Source organism: Falco peregrinus, chromosome 3 (assembly GCF_023634155.1).
Source record: "Falco peregrinus isolate bFalPer1 chromosome 3, bFalPer1.pri, whole genome shotgun sequence".
In the NCBI taxonomy this organism is placed as follows: Eukaryota; Metazoa; Chordata; class Aves; order Falconiformes; family Falconidae; genus Falco; species Falco peregrinus.
In genome coordinates this window covers 56,123,389-56,149,917 of record NC_073723.1, presented here as the reverse complement: position 1 = coordinate 56,149,917, position 26,529 = coordinate 56,123,389, and the positions used below count along the sequence as shown (strand labels likewise).

At 40.9% G+C, this 26,529-nt stretch overlaps 1 protein-coding gene across 9 annotated transcripts in view; it reads right to left on the bottom strand.

Annotated features, from left to right (window-relative positions):
* The window catches only part of ZNF521 (zinc finger protein 521), a 232,381-nt gene that overhangs the window by 130,284 nt on the left and 75,568 nt on the right, over positions 1-26,529 (bottom strand). For 8 of the 9 annotated variants that reach the window (XM_027795132.2, XM_027795133.2, XM_027795134.2 and 5 more), the window contains one exon: positions 5,166-8,518. In XM_027795132.2, the coding sequence (XP_027650933.1) occupies positions 5,166-8,518 (3,353 nt within the window). Of the gene's footprint in view, positions 1-806; positions 8,519-26,529 lie in introns of all 9 variants that reach the window. The other variant, XR_008746244.1, reaches the window with a different exon arrangement.

The following is a 26,529-nucleotide window of genomic DNA, read 5'->3' as shown; positions in this document are numbered from 1 at the left end:
GCCACTTCACGGCCGTGGTACTATCAGAAATTGGAGCATAGTGTAATGTGAAGGTGGCCTACTGTGGCAAGAAAAACAGAGTAGCCCTTCCTAAAAATACATATGGTCACATCTTAAATAATACTTTCCTGAAAGCAATGTCAAAATGATGCAAGAAGACAAACTCGGTATTTTTAGTGAGCTTATTTTGAAACTCCAGAAGCAGAAAATATGTTTTCCACAGATTAGTTCCACAAACTATTTCAAAGCCAAATCTCTGTGCCAGCAACAAACCTTCTTTACCTTTTTCTGTCTCCGGATCCAAAATCCAGCATGAAAATCACTTGTTCTGGCCCTGGATTCACTGACAGGAAACCCAAGGCACTACTTCTTGTGTTTACATTACAAGTTTATGTGCTTATTCATAAAAATCCTGTAGTCAGAATGATCAGCTTGGATTGCTGATGAGGAGGATTATTTTAATTTCTTTATGTATTTCAATTAAATGTGTAAGTATTGATTTCGGTGCATCTTTTCAGTTAAAAGCACAGTGATTTATATTGCTAAAATGCTATTGCCTGCCCTGCCAAAAGCATGCATCTGGGAACATTTCTGGGTTGCTCATAGTCTTTTCTCTCTTCTTTCCGCCTCTGACTGCCAGTGCATGCTGTTGAAACAAACCAGCTACTTCAAAAGGCAGTTCCTGTTTTCTGTCTTTGTGAGTCTGGCAGTGTTTTGAGAAGGGGGGAGGAATAGTAAGAGAATAAAGGTAGACTCAGGGCCCATGAATAAAGAGAAAAAATGTAATGATAAAACAGTACACCTACCTGAGCTCCATTCTTTCTCCCAGGATGATACCATTTCTGGATTCATCTGAGGTCGTGTAAGTTGAGCTTCAAGGAGCCACCAGCTCTGCAGCATCTGAATTTTGTGACCCCGTCTCCACAAGCTCATTGGCAGCCTGCACTTTCACAGCTCCTTCCAGAACGGTGCAGTGATGCGCCCAGCATACCCTGCTGTGACATGCCCATCCTGGCATACAGCTCTGCACAACCACAATAGGACAGAAGAGCAGCCCCAGGCTCACACTTATTCTGTTCTTCAGCTGGTGTGACGGTTGCTAGTTCTTTCCTTTGTCCAGAACTTTTGATACTCTCTGCTACAGTATGTTTCTGCAAGTCCTTTGTAACACCTAAATAAGCATCTTTATTCCTGCAGTAATTTGGCAGTGTACTTGCACTGCTGCTTCTCTTCTCAGGACCAGAAAACCCAGTATTCTTGTATTATTAATGAAGGACTGTCTGCATTGCCACAGGTAATACAGTATTCACATGAGCTTCGCATTCATAGAACAAAGTGATACATAACTTAAGCTACTTACAGAGGCAATTAAGTTTGCTGAGCACCTACTCTAGAAGTTACCAACAGGACCCCAAAATGAGTGCAGTTGCACATAGAATAGAATAGAACAGAATCATTTAGGTTAAAAAAGACCTTTAAGAACATTGAGTCCAACCATAAACCTAACACTCCCAAGTACCACTAAACTGTGTCCCTTTGGACCGTATGGATACACTAGTGTAAGATAATTTTTACCAGTAAACTGTTGGTATAAGCTGGAGTCCATTTTCTCCTCGCCTGCCGGCTAAGCAGTTAACAATATAACTATTATTGTACAGTTACACTGGTATGATTCTGCATGTACAGAAGTCCTGAAGCTTAAGAAGTGAGGGCACATCTTCTGCTGAGTTCTCTCGTTAGGTGCATGACAGCAGATTAAAGAGGAACAAGAAAAGCAAGGCCACATGCTTTTTCTTGAACACTGCTTTTCATCTTCCAAGTGCTTTACAAAAAATGCACTGCAATTAAGCATGGCAATACACTTCTCAGCAACTATCAATCTTATTTTCTGAATAAGGAAAATGAAACAGAGGTGTTCAAGTAGATTTGTCCGAGTCAACAATGCAAATGAGTGACAGAAAAAGGATGGATGTCTAGTTCCCAATACATTACCATATCAGATCTTGTTCTCCACTTTTAAATATTAACTATCACCAAGAAGATTATTATCCTAGCTTAACAGTGTGTTTGCAATGATTCAGGATCTTTATAAGAAATCTACAACCTGAATTCAGCATCTCATTAGGCTCAAAGAATAACTCAGAGATTTACCAATTTTAGAGCTCTTTCAATAGCTAGCTATCCACAATCTGCTTGTTTAAGTCTGTTTGATAGTTTACGGGTACTAGATTCAGCAGTATGATGGGCTTAGGTTCTGACCTGTTCCTTGAGTTCCTGTAACTGATGATTAGAAGTGCCCATCATTTCCCATCCCAACTGAAAGATAACTTTCAGTGAAGATGATTCAGGTCAATGCCTTTCACTTAGCAAGCAGGGTGAGTTCAGCAGGTGATAGCTCAGCTGATGACATTATACCATGTTAAGGTAATTGCACCCTATCATGTTACTGAGTACAGGCTAAAAAGAGAAGTTTTCTAGTTCAACCATAAGAATACTTGGCAAAGAATCCAGAATTGACAGTTTTCAGTGTTATCCTTTATCTTAAAATGTTTTTTTCTAGTACTCTTACCATAGTAATCTATTACTCAGTAACAAAGGGTATTCAGCACTATTAATGGTTTGACAACTACTCTCCATATTTTTCTTGCCTTGGGAATCAAATGTTCCTTGTATAAAGGTTGTAATCTCAAACCATGTGACTCTCAACAATGCAAATGAAACCTTCACTCCTTAATATTATTATTTTTAATGAAAATTACCCCAAAACAGCATATTTAAGTAGCCATCTTCAACATCCCATTCAATTCAAAAAACATCCTTCCAGTGGAGTAGCAAAACCACTCACTAATAACAAATTTTAGCAACCCAATTTGTTTTTACTGTTTGTATTATATGCTTATGTTTTCACTTCCCTCAGCCCAAACTTCCAAACTATACTGTTAAACATTTGTGTATTGCTACTTCCAATTTTGATTCTCATTGCTGTAATGCTTGCATCACTAGAATTTTAAACCAGTAATATCTGTTAGAAAAATTAATTATCTCTAAGGAGTTTACAAACATGCATCTATGGTTTCCAGAAGTAATAATGCTCTGTCAGGAACTTGATAGCTTTGTGCTTCGCATGAGAAAATAATCTGAAAGTCTATGTTACTTATGTAGAGACTAGAAACACAGACACTGAAAAATCAGTTTACATGCTCGGAATGGGGTTGGGGAGCAAATGATTTCGAAGCAGGCAAATGCTATTCATAAATCTTGCTGTAGTTTAAAAGGCTTTTTCATCTTAGATACATTTCTAAGAGAAAAATCAAAAGGAATAGGAAGAGGAACGTGATGCCAATCAGAAGATGACATAAGAACTCGGATTATACCTGATCCAAGTACAAGAAGATTCACTGATGACACTGGAGGTAACTGACCTTGTATCACCGCAAAGGACCCCCAATTCTCTTTTTGTCTAGTTTACAAGCTCGAGAAAGACAAGTTGGTAACATCTTATCATGGTAACTGTCTTAATACACATGATTCTGGTTGTGCTGCCAACATGACTGGGAAGAGAGATTTCATGTAGTCACTTGGGGAAAGATGACCAGAAACAGAAACCAAGATGACTCTGAATCTATCAAAAGCATATAGCTGGTAATCCTGTGGTTCTGATTTAGCAGCAATACTACAGGACCATCAATGGTGTGAACCACACCTAAAGGGAGCCATTCCTTTCCCCTCTTCTTTGAAAAGGTTTTCCTTAGACCTGCGGTTCTCAGTCTAACAAACTGCTCCTTCCATACACTGCACACCACATTCCATTACCCAGGTGTACACCCCCCCCCCCCCCCCCCCGCAATGTGCAAACTGGAGATGCAGAAGTCAGGAAAGCATTGGGCTCTTCCCTGGCAGATGCATCCTGCCTGTTACCTCACCCTCGTCTCCCAGCTCCACTTCCCTCTTTGTGGCACTCCAGGCCCTGTGCTACTTCAGTGACCTCTCCCAGCCTATCTTGAGCTTTGTTCTTGGTACCTCCAGAAATACTTACCTCTGGGCCCACATATCCTTATGTAGCTCCCTTCCTCACTCTGCCTCCCTCCTGCCTTCCAGTTTGCACAACACTGTTGGATGACATGCTGAGAGATTTCTTACCCAACAGATGGGCTCACAAACAGGGAGTGAGGAAGGTGATGGAAGAGCAGCAGCTCCCTAGCCACAGGGTATCCATGCACATTCACAGCAATGGGTTGCATTATGCTTGTACCATTACAAGCCAAAAGCTTTCTTGAAACCAAAGTTATTATTTCTTAAGATCTGTTTGTGCTGTGTTTTTAGGTTTCCTGAACTATAAGGGGTCATTATGCAAGATAGCATACCTAAAATATTAACCCTGAGTCATTCTGTTGATGTTTCTGAAGATAAAAAAGATTCCCTTCCCTCAGTACATGACCCCCGTAACTTCCCATATTATTACTTGGTCACTGGTGATGAAGGAAGTAGATAAGATCTTTCAAGAGTTTGATATTTACTTTCTAAGTTATCCTGCATGAATGGGATTTCAATCACCAGGCACTAGGTGTTTCAGTGACATCAAAATGTTGTTCACCATGAACGGAAAGAAAAACACAACAAGGAATTGCATCCAAAGGACTGATTTCCCAATTTACCTTAGGCTAGTGTTGTACTTCTACTTAATCAAAATGTGCTATAAGAGGGGAAAATTAATGTCTACAACACAATTTACAAAAAACACCCTCAACTTGTTGCTCACAAATATTTTTTCAAAATCCACCCCTTATGCCAGCATTTTGGCTCACTATATTCTACTCTTCTGTCATTAATGCGCTCTGCCGTAAGCACAACTCCTAGCTGGGGATTCCAACACATAAGGGAGCTAGGATAAGATTCCAGATCTCAGTTGTGCTGGCATGAAGATAGGTCTCCTCAGTGATACAGAAGACAATATCCTAGGGAGACTGGAATTAGTCCTATTCCGCACAATTCAATCCAAGACGTAAGGCATATCAAGAGGCAAGTAATTACTAGCTAATGGCTATGGATGGAAATGTAACATGGTTCAGCCTAAGCATTTCATGACAAGTGACAAGACAGCTTGAAAAAAGGGGGATTTTTCCCAAAAGGATGGAAGGTGTCAAGAGCAAAGAAAAAAGGGTTACCTCTTCAGTTTGGGAGGGGCTGATTCTGGGCATTGGAGATACTTGTGGTGTTTTCAGTTGTGTACTGTTGCTGTCTGGAACAAGCTCTCTGTGGATTGACTGAATATGGTTTTGGAGTTCACTTTCTGATTCAAATTTAACATTGCAACTAGAACACCGAGTCTTCAGTCCCCCTGCCTTGCTTTTGTTCTCAATGGAACTCAAGTTCTCATTTTGGCCCATGCCTTGTCTGTTACTGCTTGAAGGGATGTTGACACTTGGACTACCACTTTTACTGAGATTAACACAGCTAGCACACAGACCATATGGCAGACCATTGATGTCAAGTTTCACTAAATCCTGTTTTGAGCGGAATTCCTTCAGGCAAGAAGCACACTTGTACAGTTTCTGGAGATGCTGTGCACGCCCTGTGGACTGCACAGCAGAACCATTTCCAGTTTTCTGCATGTGGAACGTGCCGTGGATTTTCAGTTCCAGCGTAGAGGTCACTGTCTGCATGCACACCACACAGCGGAACCCTGTCAAGGAGTTCCTCAAGTCAGGGTGCATTTGGCAATGCTCTAAAAATTCCTCCTCACTCTGGAGGGGCATCTTGCAAATCCTGCAGTTTCCAGTGTCCAGGCTCTTACTATGTGTGACCTTATGTTCAGTAAGAGTCAGAAGAGATGGAAACCGCTCGCCACAGATTGGGCACATATAATGTTTCACTGGTCCCAAGTGTGTCTGCATGTGCTCTCGGAGCCCATTTTCAGAGAAGAATGTTCGAGAACATACATTACACTTGTAATTTCCTTTTATGAGTTCAGCCTTTTTCTTCACTATGGCACTTTCTCCAGGTCGAATGTTGTGGTCTCGAAGCTGGTGATTTTGCAGGAGAGTCTCCATGGTATAAGCTGCTCCACAAATGTCACAGCCATACATAGGCTCAGATGTGTCCACATCTTCTTCGCTGCCATCGTGGCTGTTATGGGACTCCTGGCTATTTGTCAACAAGGTCTGGAGTTCCACTTCCTCTTTCTGAACCTGCTCAGATGCCCCATTTGTTCCACAGTTCGGAGTTTTCGTTTCAAAAACACAATGTTTTTCCCTTAAGTGCTTTTCCAGCAAGATGATAGCATGGAAAGCTTTGCTGCAGAACTTGCAGTTGTACTTCTTGCTGTGTGTAGTAATGTGACACTGCAGCTCCACCTCTGTACCAAAGGACTCACCACAGAAGATGCACTTGTGTACTTTGCCTTGGTTCTCCAGGTGGTTGTGTTTAACATGAAGCTGTAGGTCAGTCTCATTGCGGAAATCCCAGTTGCAAGATGTACATCTGTATACCTTCTTTTCATTACTGTGCTTCACAGCCAAGTGTAGCTGAATGGAGACTTTGGAGTCAAAAACCTCTTGGCACAAAGTGCAGCGGAAGAACACAAATGTATGCATGTCCAGTAGGTGTTTCTGCAAGTCATCCACAGAAGTGAACTGCTTGTCACAGCTTTCACAGATGTAGTAGGTTGAGGTGATCATGAAATGAATGGTAACATGCTTCAGCAGAGACTCCTGATTTGGAAATTCCTTGTTGCACTGAGGGCAGGTCAGTTTTGGTAGGACAGTGTCAAGATGTGTTTTCAAATGAGTCTGAAAACCATCCAAGGAAGTATACTTAGCACCACACTGATTACAAATATATTCACCTGCAGGACGAGGAGGAGCACCTCCAACTGCCTGCATCATCTTTAAAGAGGTCTGCTCAATGGTTACAGGAGATAATGGACTCATGGCTCTGGATTTTTTTCCATTGTGGATGTAATTCAGTGCCAAAGGAATGTTCTTATGGTTCTCCTTGATATGCTTGTTCAGTTTAAGAACACTATTAAATATTGGAGAATTTGTACAGTAAGAACAAGAATACACTTCCACCACTGGATCTTTTGGGGTTCCAAGCACAGGGGAACCAAAACGGGAACTGCTAAGATCACAATGGACTTGTCTAATATGCTCTTCCAGAGAAGAATCTGTAAGAAATCCCATGTAGCAATGGGGACAAAAGAATGCATTACTGTCCTTAGCAGCAGGGTTGGCAAATCCATGAGAACATCGGATGTGTTCCTGAAGGGTGTTGAGGTCATTGAACACTTCAGAGCAGAAGTTGCACTGGTATACCATGGCAGGCATGGTAGAAACAATCAGTGCTGGGTCTGGAGCTTCATGGACTTGCTTAAGATGTTCATTCAGATTGTAGAGAGATGGCAATACCTCCAAACAATACTGACAGATATGGGCTTGTTCAGGTTTATCTAAATGCATAGTTTTCAGGTGTATCTGCAAAACTGCAAGGCTGGAAAACAACTGTTTGTTGCAATAAATGCAGCTGTAGGTAACTTTTGCCTGTTTACTTGAAGGACCGGTGATATCTGGCACTTGCTGAGCTGCCCGCTTCCTTCCACGACCTTTTGGTATAGGAGGAGCTGTTTCCACCATTGTTGAACTATCCACCGAGAGATTAGAATCTGGAGTGGTGCTAGAGACTGAGGTGTAGCCCACAGTTACCAAAGACGGGCTGTTGCTGTGATTGCACGACTCTGGCTGCTGATGACTGTCCATGTGGCTGTACAGCTCCTCCACAGTATGAAAGTTCTCAGAGCAAATGCTGCATGAATTCTTCTTCTCACCATTATGAGCCTGCTCCATGTGATTTACCAGAGATGTTTCCTCTACAAAGAGTTCATGACAGTAAACACACTGAAGAGCAGATCGGTCTTCATTAGGGGAACACTCGGGGTGACATTCTGCAATGTGCTTCTGAAGATCTTCAGGAAAATCAAAGCCTTCTTCGCACTGACTACATTTCTGAGTGTCCTTCATTTTCCAGTCCTCCATCCGGGAGGCGGACTGAGAGCCATCTTTGTTCCTCTCATGAACCTGCATGTGACCATGCAGTGAACTAGATGACAGGAATCCACGCCTACAAATGGCACACTTATATGGCTTGTTGGACGTATGAGTCTTTAAGTGAATTTTAAGATGATCACTCCTTGAGAACGCTGCATCACACTCACTGCAGTGATACTTCTTGTCTCCCGTATGAAGCTTTATGTGGCGGTCCCTGCTCCGTTTGTGTTTGAAGAGACGACTGCAGTACGTGCATTTGAAAGGGAGCTTGTCACTGTGGCTTTGCTCGTGGTGCTTTAAGTAGCTGAGGCGGCTGAACGATTTGTCACAAAACTGGCATGGATAGGGCAACCCTGGGCCTCCTTCCTCTTCACCAAAATCACAACCTTCTCCATGGCTCGGGGAAGTCTGGTCCTTGCTAGAAGGCGATGATGCTGGCCATGAGCAAGTGGGGTCATCCTCAACATCCACTCCATCTGAAATGAGAAAGAAACACGCTCACAAGCTTAATCCCTGCGGTTCAAAGGAGACAGCAAATGCACATCAACAATGCAGATCTGCTACTCCTAAATAGCTAAAACATATTAAACTCAGACTAGGATATTTCTTACACCTGTATCCAACAGCTTCAAGACCACATTTATTTTTATCAGACTGTAAAACATTAGAAGTTATTAAATAGTTCTGTGCCTATATTAACATTTTATTGCTTTTTTATCATTCTTTCTCAGTTGCAAGATATGTATTACACATTGACAACTTTATTAAAATGCAGATTTTTATATATTTAATGTTTCTTTTGTATCCATTTTAAAATGATTTGCATATTATGTGAGAATGTGAAGAGTGAAAGGAAAGGAGAAAATATTACAGGAATTATTTAAAATTAATACAGTCAACCCACATGCCTAATATTTAATGAAAAGATTCCCCCTGCATTGCCAAAGTTTTTTTATTTTTTCACTTGAAGTTGATTCTGAACACAGAAATCATTTAAAGGCTATTACTGAGATAGACTTGGGCGTTGTTCTAAACCATAATAGGAAAAACTACAGGGGAGGAACAGGACAACAGTATAAGCAGTGGTGTTTTCTCTAACAAAGTACAACCAGATTTTTCCAATAACTTTATAATCCAGTTACTGAAAGCTAGCAGCTGGATCATTAAATGTTCAAAACAAACTAACAAATCAACAGCCAGGATCAAGGAAAATGAGAAAGTTTCAAAAGGGTCAGTTATGAACAGCATTTTATTTTCCTTTTTAAGTTCAAGAGGTTGCCCACCATTTCTTCCTTTTCACACAGGCCTCAGCCAGCTGAACTTCCTCAGTCCAGCAGAACCTGTACTATGAGGTGATCACAGACAAAGCAACTTGTAAAAAACTGGAAACAGGAAAAATGATAAACGATTATAGTAAGAGCTGAAAGATTTATGAGTTACAAGGAAAAGACAAAATAGAAGTGCTAGCCAGATACTGAACTGAGCTAGTTATCCATGGTATTACCTCATCTCTAGACAAGGCAAGTTGTGACTATTTTCTTCAACAGACGTGCTGTACAGTTTTTTTCCATCTTTTGTTTTATATGTAGATTACAACACTACAATGATCATACTTTCCTTAATCTAAAACTTCTTTGAAAATATTAACAGAATGCTTGAAAGACCACTCTACATGAAATAATATTTCTACACCTTTCCAGGGGCGATGCTTGGAGATTTTTTCCTTTTAAAAGTAAAATTGACTACAGTAACAGTACAGAAAAAAACCAGGATAAACCTCCTGAAAAATATCTTTTTTAAGTTATACTTGCAAAGTGGTAAGTTTCTAAACATCTTCAGCCTTTTCTCAAGAAATATACTACACCAACATAAAAGTTAGAGCTGGCCTATGTTACGTAAACAAATCCCAACCCTGCTTTCTTTAAGGTAACAAGATTTTACTAGATTATCAACCTCTTGCTTATCCACAGGAAACAGATGAGGATTCATTCCTTTCCTGCATCTAGAAACTGATGACAACGCCATCTCACTATCAAGGCCAGATGGCAGCCATCTAACTCTGAGAAAACAACCAAACACCATTGCTGGATGCCTGCCCATTGACACAATGCTTTTCAGGATAAGTTGGAAACTGCATGGGTTTTTATCCTCTTGTTTACATCTTGAAGAGGAGGGTTTCACAAATTATATCCACCTTTTGCGTGCACACACACACGCATTTACCTATGCACAAATCTGCACTAGTGGTATATATTCAAATAACAAAACCAAACCCTAGCCGAAATGCCACGTCTTTGAACTGAAAACAAAGGTGGTTGTTTTTTTAAGATAAAAATTGAAAAATAAAAATCCACCCTTCCAGCAAAAGTGCTATCATCTGCTAAAATGCTTCCTAATGTACTGATGCAAAGTTACTTATTGTCATACATACTAAATAATACCAGCCAGGTGAGTTTTTAAGTTGGTACATTAATGACTGCAGTATTCACAGGATGCTTTTAATGTAAATCTGCGTACTGCCCTTTCAGATTGCTGGGTTTGACTCTAAAACTGGAAATGATCAAAACAGTGGAACAACTATTTACAGAAAAAAATGTTATTTTTTCCTGTATTTTGAAATTTTATTTTAAATTAATATTTTCAGCCTGTTCTTTTTAAGTAGAAAAACCTTTTATCCTTTAAAAATCAAATATATTTCTGACATACAACCACTGCCAGGAGATAAACAAGAATTTATGTCAAGCAACTGAGTGAAGAAAAATGGTCTGTGACTGCCTAGGCAACATATTTTGTAACCAAATTTAGTATTAAAATGTATATCCCTATGCAGAAATGATATATTATTTTATAAATGTTTAGAGGAATATATAGTAAGTGTCATAAATAGTGTACCATCACTGACACAGTAGTAAATCACTTCCTTTTTGTGGCCACTGCCTGCCTGTTTTTAACTATTTTACAACTATTCCCCCTGGCTTGCGGATCTCAGCAGGTTGCCAGGCTGGCAGCAGGATCGGGATCAAGTGCTGAGTGTGACCATGGCATAAGGAACGGCAGCTCCTTTCCCCCATCCAATTCTCCTTGTTTGCTTGGGGGTCTCCCCTCAGTTTTTATACAAGGTAAGGAAAGTGGAGAGGGAATAGCGTAACTACAGCACAGACCAGTTCTTACTTTCCAACTGGCAAATATAAATGTTTCTGTGTGTCACTTTGCTGCTGCGTTTTTTTTAATCCAAGCCCGCAATAATTCTGCAGAGTAATTCTCTTTGTGCAAAAAGAAGAGCAAACCACTTACAAGTCTGACTCGCATCCTTTTAACTTAAAATGCGAAAACCTCTCAGTCTCTCAGAGCTGCAGAAGAACCAGCAAGGCAGGGGGAATTCCGCGCAGCGCATAGCAGAGAACAACAGGATTTTCCTGAGTACGAGCTTAACAATGTGGCAAACACGCTTCCCTGGCTTCCCCCCACGGCATGGCGGGGCCGAGGATAGCCGGCATGGACAGGGCACCGTCACTGGCCACCGTGCTCCGGAAGGTGGGCCCCTGGGCTGCGCTCACACAAAGGGTTCCCAAAGCCGGGCCTGTCGGCCATCAGTCACCCGCAGAAGGACTTTTGAAACCTTCCTTCTGTGACAAGGGAAATGTTTCTCTGCAGTGACTTTTGCTGTGCAGATTCCAACCTGAACACAGGCAACACTGTGTGTGACGGACTAACGTGCCTGGCGAGCTTAGGGGCTGCCTAGGAATGGATCTGGGGACAGCAATCAAGAGGGAAACCTGGACTCGGGATTACAGCTAGAGCAGGACATGAGTGATGGCCCCGCCTGTCCTACTGTTTCCCCATCCATCCCTACAAAGGTGTTGCCCCAGAAAATTAACATGCAACCATTAAAAGCATCCCCTTCAAAATGGCAGGGATCTGTGGCTTGCTATCCCACGCTGAGGCTACTCCATGTGTGCAGGCATTGGGCAAGCGGACCTGAGCACTCGAAGCCATGATGGAGAAGCTAAATGGAAGGTCCATGCAGCTAACCAGTAGGCTTGGGATGTGGACTCCACTCCCACTTTCCCAGGGGCACTTAGCACAGAGCCAGCTCTGTGTTGGGTGTGAAGTTTGACTTGCTGTCAGGGGAAAGGACTTCAAACTCCTTTTTGCTGACCACTTTCATAGAAAATACAGTTTGCTGCTACTCTGCATACAGCCATGTGTATATAAATCTGCGGACACCTACCCCCCGAGCTATGTCAACATTACAAATACTGATTTTCAGTGTTACAACAAGCTGTTTTAAGATACTCTGGACCAAATTCAGATGCATACATACAAGTCCCCAGGAGTGGTACACATCTATCTGAGGGCACAATAAGGCTCCTGGTATTCAACAGTGTTTATGGAGTTTGGAAATATATTTTCTGTATCGACTTTTTCTTTTTTTTTCCTTCGGCACTCACTAAGTGCCACTTACTGTAAATGCCTTTTTTGTGTAATGGCAGGTATTCTGAGTTTCAATGTGATGCACTTAACATGTCCATGTAAATTTTTAATTTTTGGAACCAGTCACTTCACACTCACTGCCTCTAAGAAAGCTCTAGCACTCACAACCAAAAAAACTTTGCTCAAAATCATCTACAAGGCCTAAAAGTCTATTTAAAGATGCAAATGTGTGTGAATAGTTAGTGCAGATGTTTTTCTACACCAACTGTACTTGCTGAGTTTCACCATTTCCATAAAGCACATTAAAACAAGTGTGTGAACACTGAGATGAAAGTACCAAGCACTCCTGAGACTTCCAGTGGAAAGTAGAGCTGCCTGACTTTTCTCCAAGCAGACAGGAATGCCCATGATTCAGCAGCCTGAGTAAATAAAAGAGGTCCTTATTTCCTAATTTTGCTGGCTGGCCACACTGCAGCAGTCTCTGTGCTGCTGCCAAAGGGGATGCAAAACTGGAACTACACCCAGCAGCTGAAGGACTGTCTTTGTTAACCAGCCAGGCCTTCCTGACCATCTTCTGGCAAAAAACCTACCGTATCCTGCAAGGAAGACCTCCATCTCAGGCTTGATAGTTCTCTAGTCTGTCTAATAGGATGCAACAACAAATTTTGCCTGGTCTGTGTTGGAGGACAGCTGGAAACTCAGTTAGTAGCAGAGTAACACCTGTTCAGTCATATTTGTGGGGGAAAGTGCTCACTAACAGAAAAGTGAAGTAATACCAGAAGGAGTTATCCCATGAAAGGGGAGGGAGGAAGAGGGAAGCATCAGAGCACAAAAGCACCTCTGTGGAGTTAGCAGCCAGCCACTCGTGTGCCAACCCCAGTAGTCGTGAGGTCTTAAAAGTGATCTTATCCCTAGTGCTGCTGACTGAATTAACAGTACCACTTCAGAAAAATGTTATAGTCACCAGGAAGGTTTACGACATATGCACACTTTGGCAGAAATACGCTTCTGGGCACTTGCTTTATCATGCCTTACTTTTCTGTATGATTTAAATATGTTTTTGCTGCCACTAGACAAATGGCCACATTCCTAAAGCAAATGTCAGCAAACCTTTATGTGCCATAATACCTGAGGTTCCTCTGATAGAACAGAGTTAGTGAATTTGAACAAATTAATATTTTCAAGATCCTGTAAGCATCAGTTTTCTGTTTTCCCCATTTTACTGCTCAAGTAACTGGGGCACAGACAAGTGGGAGCTGTTTGCCTCAGGTTACAAATGTAATCTGTGCAAAGGAGGAAACAGAACCCGCATTTCCCAGGTTTGAGCCATCCCTGCAAGAAAAATCCTTTCTCCCCCTGAAACACAGCGCTGGCAAAATGCTTAATCTGCTGGACCTGACCAAAGAGGATGCCCAGCAGTTTAGCTGGACAGACACCCTCCAGCTCTGGGTCCTGTTGATATGTTCTCACTACTTTGCCCCCGCAATGGTAACAGCAGACTGGTCACACAACTATCCCCCAGGACCCCATCTGAAGTAGTAAATAACAAGGTTTCTTTACCAGGTACAAAATTTATAGCAATGGGTTACATAGGATGGGAATAGATACTAAGAATGACAAATCAAGTATACCAGGCAGCACACATAAACATGTCTACTACATGCTGCTACAGGCATATGGATCATGAATGCATATGTGTGCACTAATTGTTGTGTAGTTATTATTTGTTGTCCTACCATCAGCCTAAGACCTGTTCATATACAACTGCATACATGTATATGTGCTTATACACACATACTGAAAGGGATGAACTACACACACACACACAAACAGATTCGCTAATTTACCAGATGGCACGCTACAAGGTAGAATTTGAATTGTAAGAAAAGAAGGACTAAATAGCAGGTAGGTAGGTCAGTTAACTGGATGTATGATAGAGCTCTACAGTTTTAAATCCTTGCATTTTTGTGCAGGTAATTGAGTGGAGTGGTTATTATATATCATATAGTTTACTTGTAATGGCCATTTCAGGTTTTAGTGCTGGACACATTTTATATTATTACCACCACTAATTGTCTGCAGGGCGACCTTGAAAATGAGATAAGGAATCTTAAGGGAATATGCAGGTGTGAATAAATAGTAAACCAAGAGGTTAGATATTGCTGAAATAAAACCATATTGTGCTGTGCACTGAATAGATCTAAATAACTAGAAGATCCAAGTATAGCATTTAAAGCATTGATGAGACTTCAGTGATGGCCCAACATACGTCACTGAAACAAACTATGGTTTTGAAGTTTTTAATAGGATTAGCAGATAGCGCTAGCCTTCAAAGTCACTTTAAATAAAATATACATTATTATATAATACTCCCCGTTTACTTTCAGTAGAAATGTACACAGTTTTGGAAAAGCTGCAACTTTAATATAACCATCACATCTTTTTCACATCAGTGACCCCACATTAAACTCACGCATTTGTCTCATAACTTATTAAATGGCTTGAAAACTAATACTCTGTAATGGGCATTCAAAAGAGAAATATGAACTTTAAAAATTATTTATAATTTACAGATGTTTTTAAAAATGTATCAATATTTCAAAACCACTTTGGGAGCACCAATTAAATGCATTAACAGTTAGATTACTGGGGGAGAAACATACAGGGGTTCCTGACCAACAGAACTGAGACAGCTAGTACAGAGGTTTCCCCATTTTAAATCCCATAACCAGAAGAAAGGCAACTCCTAGAAACAACAGATAAGTCACTTTAATACCTCACAGGAAAACCTGGTTGCTTTTATAAAATGTCTTTAATGCCTACATAAGGAGTTAACATTCCTGTATTGCTCTCCTAAGGTAACCTAAGCCTCCAGTTCCATTATGTCTTCTTCAGAAGACATATTACTATTACATATGTAGAGAGGAGCATAAATGTTTTCCTTGATTGTTGCTTAAAGTTCATTTGAACAGACGGAGCCCAATGAATTCCATCTTCCAAAGCCAAATTAAAGAAAATGTAAGCAGTTCACATTCTGCTCCACCTTTCAAATCATACACAAACCCCAATTTGCAACCAGAAGAAAACAGAGCTTCCCTCTGCTTGTTTGAGGAAGCCAGTATTTTGTGCCTCTCTAGGCAAAGAGAAAGCATAAGTAATTTTCCACAGTCCTGTACATATAACTAATGACAGTCACCATCCTCAAAGCTTATTATACTGTTTTACATAATTGGGAATCACATGTCACACAATTAATTTACAGGGGTTGTTTAGTTGTGACTATACAAGCACTAAGCGATTCAAATTAGCTCATTTGTCCACCGCTTAAATGTGACAAACACATTTACACTGTATTTCTTCTGCTGTTAAGTTGCTGTTTCTTTTAGCAGTTGTTTTTGTTTGTTTGTACAGTATGAGTCAGAGACCACCAGGCTTGTTCCATCTGAAGCTAGGGTCAGAAAAAATCACCCTGAGAATAATTACATTTAGAATCCAAATAATGGGAAAGCAAAAACCCCATTGAAATGCTGCAGCAAACTTGCACATAATAATGATCTCCTAAGAATCTGTGTATTAACAACCTCATGTACTAAAAGTAGTGATTCAGTCAATCAGGTCTTTGCTAGAAAATAATTATTATAATTTGTTGTGCTGATAACAGCATTTGTACTGCTTATTAAGAACAGCAAACGACATGGGGATAACAGTACAGGTTCCTCACTGGTCTCCAATACTTTCTGCTGTATTCTGCTTTCACTGGGTTGAGCTGTCCCCAGGCAACACCATGAATAGGACCAGAAATCCTCTCCCTCCAACCCTTCCTCATGCCACAGCTCCTTTTGAAAGCTGCTGAAGTGTACAGAAGCCTCAGAGACAGCAGCCCCTATAACACAGTCTCAGTCATCAACGTAACTTTGCAGTGGCATGCAGGCATTAAAATGAGTTGGCTGCTTCTTTCTTTCGCAGGTCACAGTATAAGGAGTGTCTCTGAAGTCAGAGAAGCATCATTCTTTCTCTTTCCTTCCCAAAATCAAATGGTCCAGAGACTCAGACCCTGAGAGCTTCACAGCTGCATTCCAAGTCCCCATTCCCACACAGCCCCAAGACCTTGTGGGGAGAAGGGCAGGATGTCAAAACCTCCCTAGCTGGAGGTTCAGACAAAAGACGGTGCCCCTGGGCAGGATTTGCAGGCAGAAACCCCTGAGATGTCAAGCACCACCCTGGGTCCTTATTTGAGTATTGCCCTTCTTTCAGTTAATCTAGAGTTTAATCATGAAGGTCTGCAGGGATTGCCGGCAGGTGTACCTCACAGTGGGCCATCTTTCCCCTTCTTTTATCATGTACGCCTGCCCCTCCCACCTGTGCCTACATTTCAATCACCCCAATTCATTGCTTCATTGCTTCTAGATCAGAACAGCAACAGCAAGACACACTTTGGAGGGGGCTAAACTAGGACAAAGAAAAGAAGGCAGGCAATGTGTGGAGAACCAAAAGAAAGTAATATAGGGTGGGGAGAAAGAAGGGAGTAAATTATTGCCTCTGAAAGAAACCCAGGCAAAGATACCAAAAAATATTTTATAGGAAATGGAAAGTAAAAGGAAACAAAGATCAAGTGAAAGCAATGCAGGCAGTTAACACTTTCAAAAACACATCAATGTTATTTTACAGTGTGCTAGAATTAAATACAGTAAATAAACACAGAACTGCTTATTTCTTAAAATGATAGAGATGCGGTGGCAGCCTTATTTACACAGGTGAAAACTCCTGGACCTAGATCTGCAAAGGGACTCGGGTGTCTCCAGGAGCCAAAGAAGCAAAGAAAGCAGAATTCATGGGGCTCTGGGGGGGGACACACCAGGAAAAGGTCTGCAACCTCACAGCTTGGGCACTCAGCTGGGAGAGGGGAGAACTGAGTACTGGACTCTTCATACATTAAAGAGGCACTGGATAAAACCAAAAATAAACCTAAGCAGAAGTTTCACACTGCAAGAACCCCTGGACTAAATGTGTGTCCTTCTCAGCAGGTTAAGAGTTCCTTCTCAAATGTGCTCCTACCAGCCCTATGAAAAGGTTACTTTTTGCTTCAGTGAGCCCAGCTTCCATGAGAAGAGACCTCTGCACAACCAAAGACCCTCTGCTTGGAGGCAGGAAACATGGCTTTGAATCCTCTCGGGATGCTGAGGGAACGGAACCAAGGCCTCATGCCATTTAATACTCTACCTACCTGGCCCCTACATAGGGCAGACAGGAACACAGCCCTTTCTGCTGAAAGTGCCCACCGTGTTCTGGCCTTAGTACAATGCCGTCTGTGCAGCAGGCTGATCAGAGGCAATGGGTACCCAGATGCTCACACTAGGGAGGTTTGCACAGACTGCCAAGGTACCTAAGAAACCTTTCATGGAAAAAGAGGTGCCTACAAAACTGGGGTGAGAGGTTGGTTTTGGATAATTCTATTTAGCTTCTTATAGTCCATCTACATCCCCTTTTAGGGTCCCTTTTTTTTCAGATCTGGCTGCTAGTGCAGATGTGCTGCACAGCTGTTAAAAGTGATGTCCCCGAGCAAAGGTAACCTTGGTTTTTAAACTAAGTCAGTGCTCAGAATGGCAAACAAATGCTTACACCCACGCAGCACAGTCACACTGGGGGCAGCGTGTCTCAGGAACCTCTTCACTGCAGTCAGAATGCCATGCAAGACAATACAGCCCTTTCTCCCTGACCCTCATTTTCCCTCGGTTACTTGAACGGGAACACATGTGGATGTCTACGGCATGGGATAGGCACAGGTTGGTAGGTGTGTGTGGCTTCCACTAATTTACAGGTAGTCTAGCCTGTAAGGGGAACTTAATGAATTTCCCAGTTCAGAATGGTCAGAAGACCAAATCCTACTACAAAGCTGTCATACCTGAACGGGCACACCTACTGTCTTCCAATCTTGCACAACATCAGTCCCTCCATGTGGAATTTTACAAGGTAAGAGTTGCATGTAAAATATACATGCTTCGTTCAATCCTTTCATGTTAATATAGGTTTATTTGGATGATTTAATTATGAAAAAGAAGGGGAAATTCTTTGCAAAAGGCAGCATTTTCCTTCTCTTCTGTATAATTTCCATTCACCAAATCCTGCTGAAACTCATGATTAACTGCCTGAAATAGAGGCCTCTCCAGAAATAAAGAGATCTCCACTTTGTTAAAGCCTATATCTAAAACAACCCTTTGTAGCTTCCTCAGTGTAGAATGGAAGCCCGGTGTGAAATACAGTAAATTAAGCCTTCTGCTGTCAGAGTTGGAAATAAGAGTAGAGCAGAATAGCGGCTGGATTTGAAATGATTTTTTTTTTTTTTATTGGCTTCATTTACATCCTGTCTAAGGTCTTCTGAGCAGCTCAAGGTGTCTTATCTCTGGCTACCAGGGGGTATTTTGCAGTCAAAGCAGTTAACGTACTTTCTCTCTCTCTTTTTTAAGGCCATCTTATCTTATCAGACAGATCTCTTCAGGCTGAGGAGAACCCATACTTATCAGTAGCTGTACACTGTATTGACAGCTCAGTGCTGCTAGGGACAAGTGAAAGCTTAGGGTAGAGAAAGATCAGTTAACCTGTTCCACTCTCAGTTTAGACTAATCTTTGGTTTGTCTAACTTCAGGAAACATTGTACATCTTTTCTCTGTTTACTCGGACCACAGAGGTGCACAATCACATCATCAGTTGCTAAATCTGGTGCACAGGTACAGCCACTGTAACAGTCCCCAAGGCAGCCTGCCTGTTGACTTCTAACTGTGAGCAGTGCTCTGCTGACCTCCAGCAACTCCTTTGCCAGGTGACCTCAGGGCTGGTGGACTGTTCTGGGAGCATCTGAGAGTTGCTGGGATCGTCCAGCAATGCAAAAACAGAGGGCTGCACAGACTCACAATTTGTAAATCAGCCTTCCCCCAGAACACGGGGAAGTGCACACAGTGAGGGCCAGAAAAGGAAATCGCACACATGGTCTAAATAGAAGCAATGAGACTGAAAGTGAGCCTGAAAAGCATCCTGCAAGCCTGTTCTTGAATCAGAAAATAAGGTGAAAAAGCAGTTTATCTAGACCTGTCCTCCATATCCTACCAGGGTGAACTTTACAGCACAACATGATTAGTAACTATGAACAGTCAGCCCTGTTAACTGGTATCTCCAGGAAATGCACGAGTTGGCTTTCACGTTTACCAAGAAAAAAGTCATACAAATGACAAGATTTCTTTGCCTGATGTCATGAGCAGTGAACCAGGTCTAAAAAGTTTTAGATGCTACTACTGAAAAATCATTCACCATAATTTCAGGTGAAAAAAGATATAATTGAACATTAAGCCTTGCGCTGGTCCTGCTTTCTACTTTTTTATTCTTATTTTTTCTCTCCCTTTCGTGTCCAAACACTTCATGAGCACTTTTGTATTAGTGATAACCCTAGACTTTCCCTGCAGAGAAGGTTCGCTATTAATTGTCCATTATCTTGGTGTGTCAGCACAAAGCAGAGGGGAAGAAATTCTCATCCAAATGGTTTCACCTCCCTCTCTTGAGAGTGATGCCCTTGTTAGGGCATTAAAGACATGAAAACCTGCCACTTATCAGAATTGTGTTTGAATCGAACTACTGTCCTTGAAAACAGTAGACACCAGATATCATCAAAATAAGCCACATTGGCAGATCCTGTTCCACTGTGACTTAGGCAACCTTTATACAGCTTATATACACACACTTGTGATTGCATATGATGAGTAACATTATTGTCGTGGCTTAAAGTAAGAAAGGCATGTTCCTTTTGATTTTATAAAACAGTAAACACGTTAAAGATTGCAATTGCCAGAATGAAGAAAAGTTAGCGAGCACCTATGTTAAGTCTCTAGATAGCAGATTAAAATATGGGATAGTAGTATACGTAGATTTTTTGAGAAGAGTTGGTAGTAGAAGGAAGAAGATACATATGACATTTTTTATGAAACAGTTTGGAAGATTTCAACAGTTTAAATAAGCCTGAGGACACACTTGAATGTAAACTGAACCAAATCATAAAATTTTTTAATTACTTCACCAATTCTTAACAAAACATAATTCAAGCCTATTAAAATGCTGAATTTGCTTGCTAGAATGAAACAATATTTCAAAGAGGTCTTTAGTAATTCTATTAACCTCTTCAGAAGGAAATAAAAAAAAAAAAAAAAAAGGAACTTTAGTTACATCCAGAGCTGCAGACCTCTATCTGTCTTTTTTGGACAATCAATGAATGTCCTTGCTTTTCACAATTTGAAGTCAAAAAGAGGAGGGGGAAAAAAAAAGAAAAAAAAGTTACGCTTTGTTTTTAACAAGTAAACAAGTGTACAAATTAATTCAGAGAGCTGTAATTTTGAAAATTCTCTATGTTTAATGTGCACTGCAGTTAAACTACTTTTTCTGTACAAATTAATTTACTGCATCAGTGATCGATGTTTATGTTTAGGCAATTTTATTTCTCAGTATGGTAAAATTAGACCTAATAGTTGCAACCTGTTATGTCCAATCTGTCACTGAAATTCAAATTGCCTTTTTCCTATTATTCAAGGAGCAATTTGGAGGAATTAAAGCCATCTAAAACCAGAAGACAAACAATTCTCTGTAAGGACTCAATAGCCTGTGTCATCAACCTGCTCTAGAAAGCAGTGGTCCTTCCTCAGCAGAACCCCTGCTACCTTGTCCTCAGGTTCTGTACATTTCCAGCCTGGAAAGCCACAAAAGGCACAAGTGTCTGAAGACAGTAGAGTGTTGTGGTGCTTCTTGAAGGGAATGTAAAGAGAACATACATTTTGAGGGAGCAGAAATACCATTAACAGCTAACAGAAAGACCCTTCTCTGTATTATGTAATTGTTGATGTTCACACATTTTCAATCAGCCATCCATGTATCTACAAAAAATAGTTTGTTCTTCATCTGGGACAAGTTAGTTATTATCATCTTGTTCTTGTCAGTGAAGCACTCAGCTCCCACCGCCAATTATTATTACATTCATTATTGACATATGCTCGTTGAACTTTGTTTACTACCCTTTGCCTTATTTTCCCTTGCTTCAGTGGGATGGCTGTGCTATACACACCAGGTTGTATCACCTGAGGCTTTTTGTGGCCTCAAAGGCTCCTAGAGCATCTTCCAATGTATCTTACATGTTTTGATCACATTTAAATTCCTGGATGGATGTTGTATACTGTACTCATTTACATGTTTTACTCTTAAAAGTCTAACAACAAGCCTCCTCACAATTAAGAAACAAATGCTCGCTCTCCCCTCTCACACCCCTACTTTTATCTTTAGCTTTATTCTTCTGTCTGTGTTTGTGTGTGGCAAGCAGAGATTCATTCTTCTCACAGAGAACAAATACTCTGCTTTCCAAATACAAGCCTGCATCTGAGTTTTTGGCCTTTTTGGAGATGGATGAAATGGAAACAGTGAGATGAGAGATAATGTTGGTGTTGAGGAGATTTCGCATCTTTTCCACTCATTTTGTTTTACACTCTATCTTTTATCACTTTTAAAATTCAAAGTAGTCTTATTTCTTTGCAAGATTGCTCAGTTCATCAAGCTGATTAATAATTTTGCTACTAGTCTGATTAATGTGCATTAGTCAAGTGATTGATAATTTTACTGTTTTGCAGGCCCAAGCTGTCCTAAACATCTTGTGTTTTGATAGTATTTTACAACTGGAACTTCCTTAGATGGATGATATGTAACTTCCTGTATTCCAAATGCTCAGCAAAGTGGCATGACCTTACCCTTGGGTTCATTCCTCTGCTTTAGTGCCCATAAACCATTTTCAGATGACAATATTTGAACTAAGACCCTTGCTTTTTGTACAGCACTTGGCTGCTACTTCCTCTTCCTCCTAGCTGTTTGTTTCATTCCTCTGGTTGATGTTATCAGGGTTATCTCAATGTGAGGTAAAGCACATCTTTTTGCAGATTCCTATGTAGTTTCTAGAACAAAGACCTGAACTTCTATTGATCCACTGGCAGCCAGCACAACACAAATAACAACATCATCTACTCAAGTTTGGGAACGCATATAACAGTTAAATCATTTGATGTGGGATGGAAAATACACTTTATTTCTAGTATTTGAAGCACAGACCATTGTATTCCGTGATTACCTTTACACGCTTCCTCCTGAAGTGGCCAATGAACCAAATCACTATTTATCATCTATTGTACAAGATTTCCTGACTCTGCTTGTGTTTAGACTTCTGTTTTGCTGATACTGGACTTCACAGTATCGTCAGTCTCCAGAGTAGCATATAAAAGCATGATCTATTTCTAAGACTGAATAGCAGGCTCTGTTAGGTAATGCATTGGCCAGTAGGCTGCACTTTCTTGGTAATTACAGTGGAAGTTTTCTCTTAAAGAAAACATGGCATTGCAAACGGCATGGAATCAGCTTTCTTTCTAATTGGAGCTTTCTTTCTAATTCTCTCAGTACTAAGTTTCCCCATAAACACACTCTTTATATTTGGATACTGGATTTAACCCTCTTATACAAAATAAGACTTGACACAATTATATATTTATTTGATCTTTTCTAAAGTACCAATTGCAAGCCAAACAGCATAAAGAGCCAAATGCAAAACAGTAAAAGTAGAAAGCAAAATCTAATAGCATGTTACAATATGCTATACACACAGAATTCAAAAGGGACCTGCCAGCCCCAAAAGATTCAATTCCTGACTAGTTAAGAGGGAAGAGAAAAACAAAAGGGTAGCAGATGCAAAAACAAAGGTAGGGAGCCCATAAAACAGTCATGGATAGGCCAACTGAAATAAACAGGGCTTGCAGCTTGCCTTAAAGGCAGCCAGCAAGGGGCTCTGGCAGGGAGTTCCACAACCGAGGACAAGAAAGACTTGCCTTCGGCCCATGCCTGACTCAGCCCAGGGAGAGAAAGCTATGTCCAACTGCGAGCAACTGCCAAACAGGGACATGGAGTGTGCAAAGCTGCTGCCCAAGAACTGGGGGATTAAAATTTGAACAGCTACATTGATGGGGCTGTATTTTTTAATATATCAGCTTTCTACCCCAAAGAGGCTCCGGATCAATTTCAAGGGAAACAATTAGGAGCACATTACAGTAGTCTAGCCCAGATGACTGCAGTATGGTCTTTGTCCAAGATAAATAAGCAAACTGTTCAAATAAGCTGGAAATTCATCATGAGGATGTAGAACTAGGGCCCTTCTTGCTGGGGAAGGAACATTACAATGTTGGTCAATAATACTCCCAACATGTACTCTGTGCTAGCCTGCAAATGTGTCTCTCCACATCCCAGAACACTTCCTGTTTCTTTATTTCATGCCCATTAAGGCAGCAGCCTCAAGGCATATTGTCTAAAGGATTCCCCCCATTTTCCGCAGTCTTGTAGGCATTGTGCTACAACCAGTTTCAGTCCTCTAAAACATGTCTACTGGAGACATGTTACATGCCTGCAAATATACTGCAGACCTCCTGCAAGCAAGCACAGTTCACAGCAGACCAAATAAAAATATCATATATCGTAATGTCTCCAGCCAGCTAATGGAATGGCAACCTCTTAACTCCCCTGATATCTCACATCCCAGAGAAAGATGGAGAAAAAGAAGAGATATAATGGAAGACTGCCTTGTGGAAGAAAGCAAATACTCATCTTGGAATAAGTACTACCCATTTAGTCCAATTATTTAATTGCTCTAGGCCAGATGCCAGTTTTGGGTCACCTCCTTGGGCCAGGCTCCACAGTCATGGGATAGGAGCTCTCACCTCAAACATGGACACAGTGGCAGCTTGAGGAGCAAAGAGCTGGGGCGTGAAGGGTGCACTAGGAGCATCCCGACCATCAGGAGGAGCCAGTAACAGCTGTTCCTGCAGAGCTACAGTCTCAACACAGGGTCACTTCAAAAAATTGGTAATCCAGGCAGAATCATGCTGTGAACTGGATCTGGCTTGCAGGACATTTTTTGGACCACTCTGTATCAACTCCAAAGCAACAGCTCTTCTCTGGCTTTTACCATGGCAGAAAATAGCCTGTTTTGTGGCTTTTTATCTCCTGGGCATAAACCCAATCAAAACAATCTGAAATGCAATCAAGACAATTAGGTTTTTTATTCTTTCTGATCCTAACATGGCTGCAAAGGAGACTGATAACCTTCTGGTCTGATCTTCATCTTCCCGACAAAAAAGGAATGTGAACGACATCAGAGCAGACAATTGCTGACTTTGTACCAAAGTGCACGCAGCCTATACTAACCAGGCAGCCTGTAACAGGAAACATTTCCAGGAATTTTACATGTGCTTTTATTATGGCAGGATCTGTTTTCTCGGTTTTATTCAGTCATGAGCTGGGATTTCAGAACGCAGTAGTACAGTACTGTGTCTGCTACTTGGAGAGTGGGATGGCTGAAGAAAGGCTATATTTTCCCTGAATTTTCTACATAAATACTTGGCATTTGTTCCTTGGCTCTAATGTCTGCTACTTTAGCCCAGGCTTACCATCCCCACATTGGACCACTTTATTTCCACAGAAAACTTCCAGATCTCTTGCTGCTGTTTGATACAAAATTACTGCCTCCCTCTGAAATATTTTCATTTGTCAACATTCTTTACTAACTAAAACCCGTGTTTCACTGAAGAGGTGGTTTGTATCACCTCAGATTGTCTTATGTGAGGTAAAAAGAATCTGTGAGCCTGACTTAGCTTTATCAAGACCACCTACTCATATTCCATGAAGAATTTAATCCTAAGCAATCATTTTCATAAGCTCAACTGTGTTCCTCCCTTTCCCCATGTATTTAATAGCAAAAAAGCTAATATTCTGTGTGTGGCAGTCATGATGAACTGGTGATGTACAGAATACACTGAGGAAACTTCCAGCAAGTCATATGCATCAATGAAATATTAGCAGACACATCCAACAGATACAGAGGACTAGCAGAAAAAGAATTGGCCAACCTTTTGAACACTAGGCTGTTTCATTTGACTTTTGTTACTAAAATACTGTAATATACTAAAATCTGCAGTCTCAGAATAAAATTCTGGCCTCGCTGAAGCCAGTGGAATTTTGCTATTAACTTTAATGGGACCAGTATTTTAGCTTTGGTCTGGATTTGGTTAGATGTAGGGTTTAAGAAAAATCAAACTTATTGCCTGGGAGTCCAGTGGTAATATTCAAAATGAATGAGCTATATTACTTGGGTTCATGAGGAAAATACAAAATGAAAATTATGGTAACTTTTCAAGGTTTATTAACTCAAGTCCCATAGCCTCGAGGGGCTATCTCCATCTGCCCTATTTATATGCTACCATGACAGTTCCTGCTCTTCAATAAGTTATGTTGAAAAAGTCTTTGTATCGTAGGATTTTTTTTTAACTTCCCACAGATAAGTATTCTCAGCAAAAGCATGCTGTAATTTTATTTTATACTAATTAACTATGGAACTTTTTTTTTAACCAAGTGTAAATACCTAACCATGCATTCTAAAGTGACTATTTGGAAAGCTAACATTTAGATGAAAAATAATGTGTATGTGTATTTTACGTATATGAAAATAAATAAAGGCACATCCAAAAAGAAAGATTTCCCTTCTTCCACAAATTTCCTCAAAGACCCTGAGATGTAAATTACGTCTTTAACTAATTCCAGATAAAAAATAAACAAACCCATATTTCTCAAGTCACTCTTCCAGAAAAGCCTGCAAGATTAACTGAGCCAGAGCTTGCAGATGCGTTCCAAAAGTGAGAACTCCTCCCGGGGACTGCACTGCTCCCAGCTCTGTCCCTGTTAGCCGGCTGGCTGGCTCCAGGCATTTCGCAGGGTACAATTGCAGCACTACCGCACTGAAGGAGGTGGTCTCTCAGCTGGCCCAGCAGTATGACAAAGGAAATACAGATGTGTAAAACAACATTTTTGATGACACTACTGGCCACACTGTACCTCTCATACGGTTCACCTGAAATGAGCTCCACAGTGGTTCACTATATAGTCGGATGTCAACTCTCAGTACCTTCAGGTGTAGTTAAAGCAGCTTCTTAGACTGCAGTTG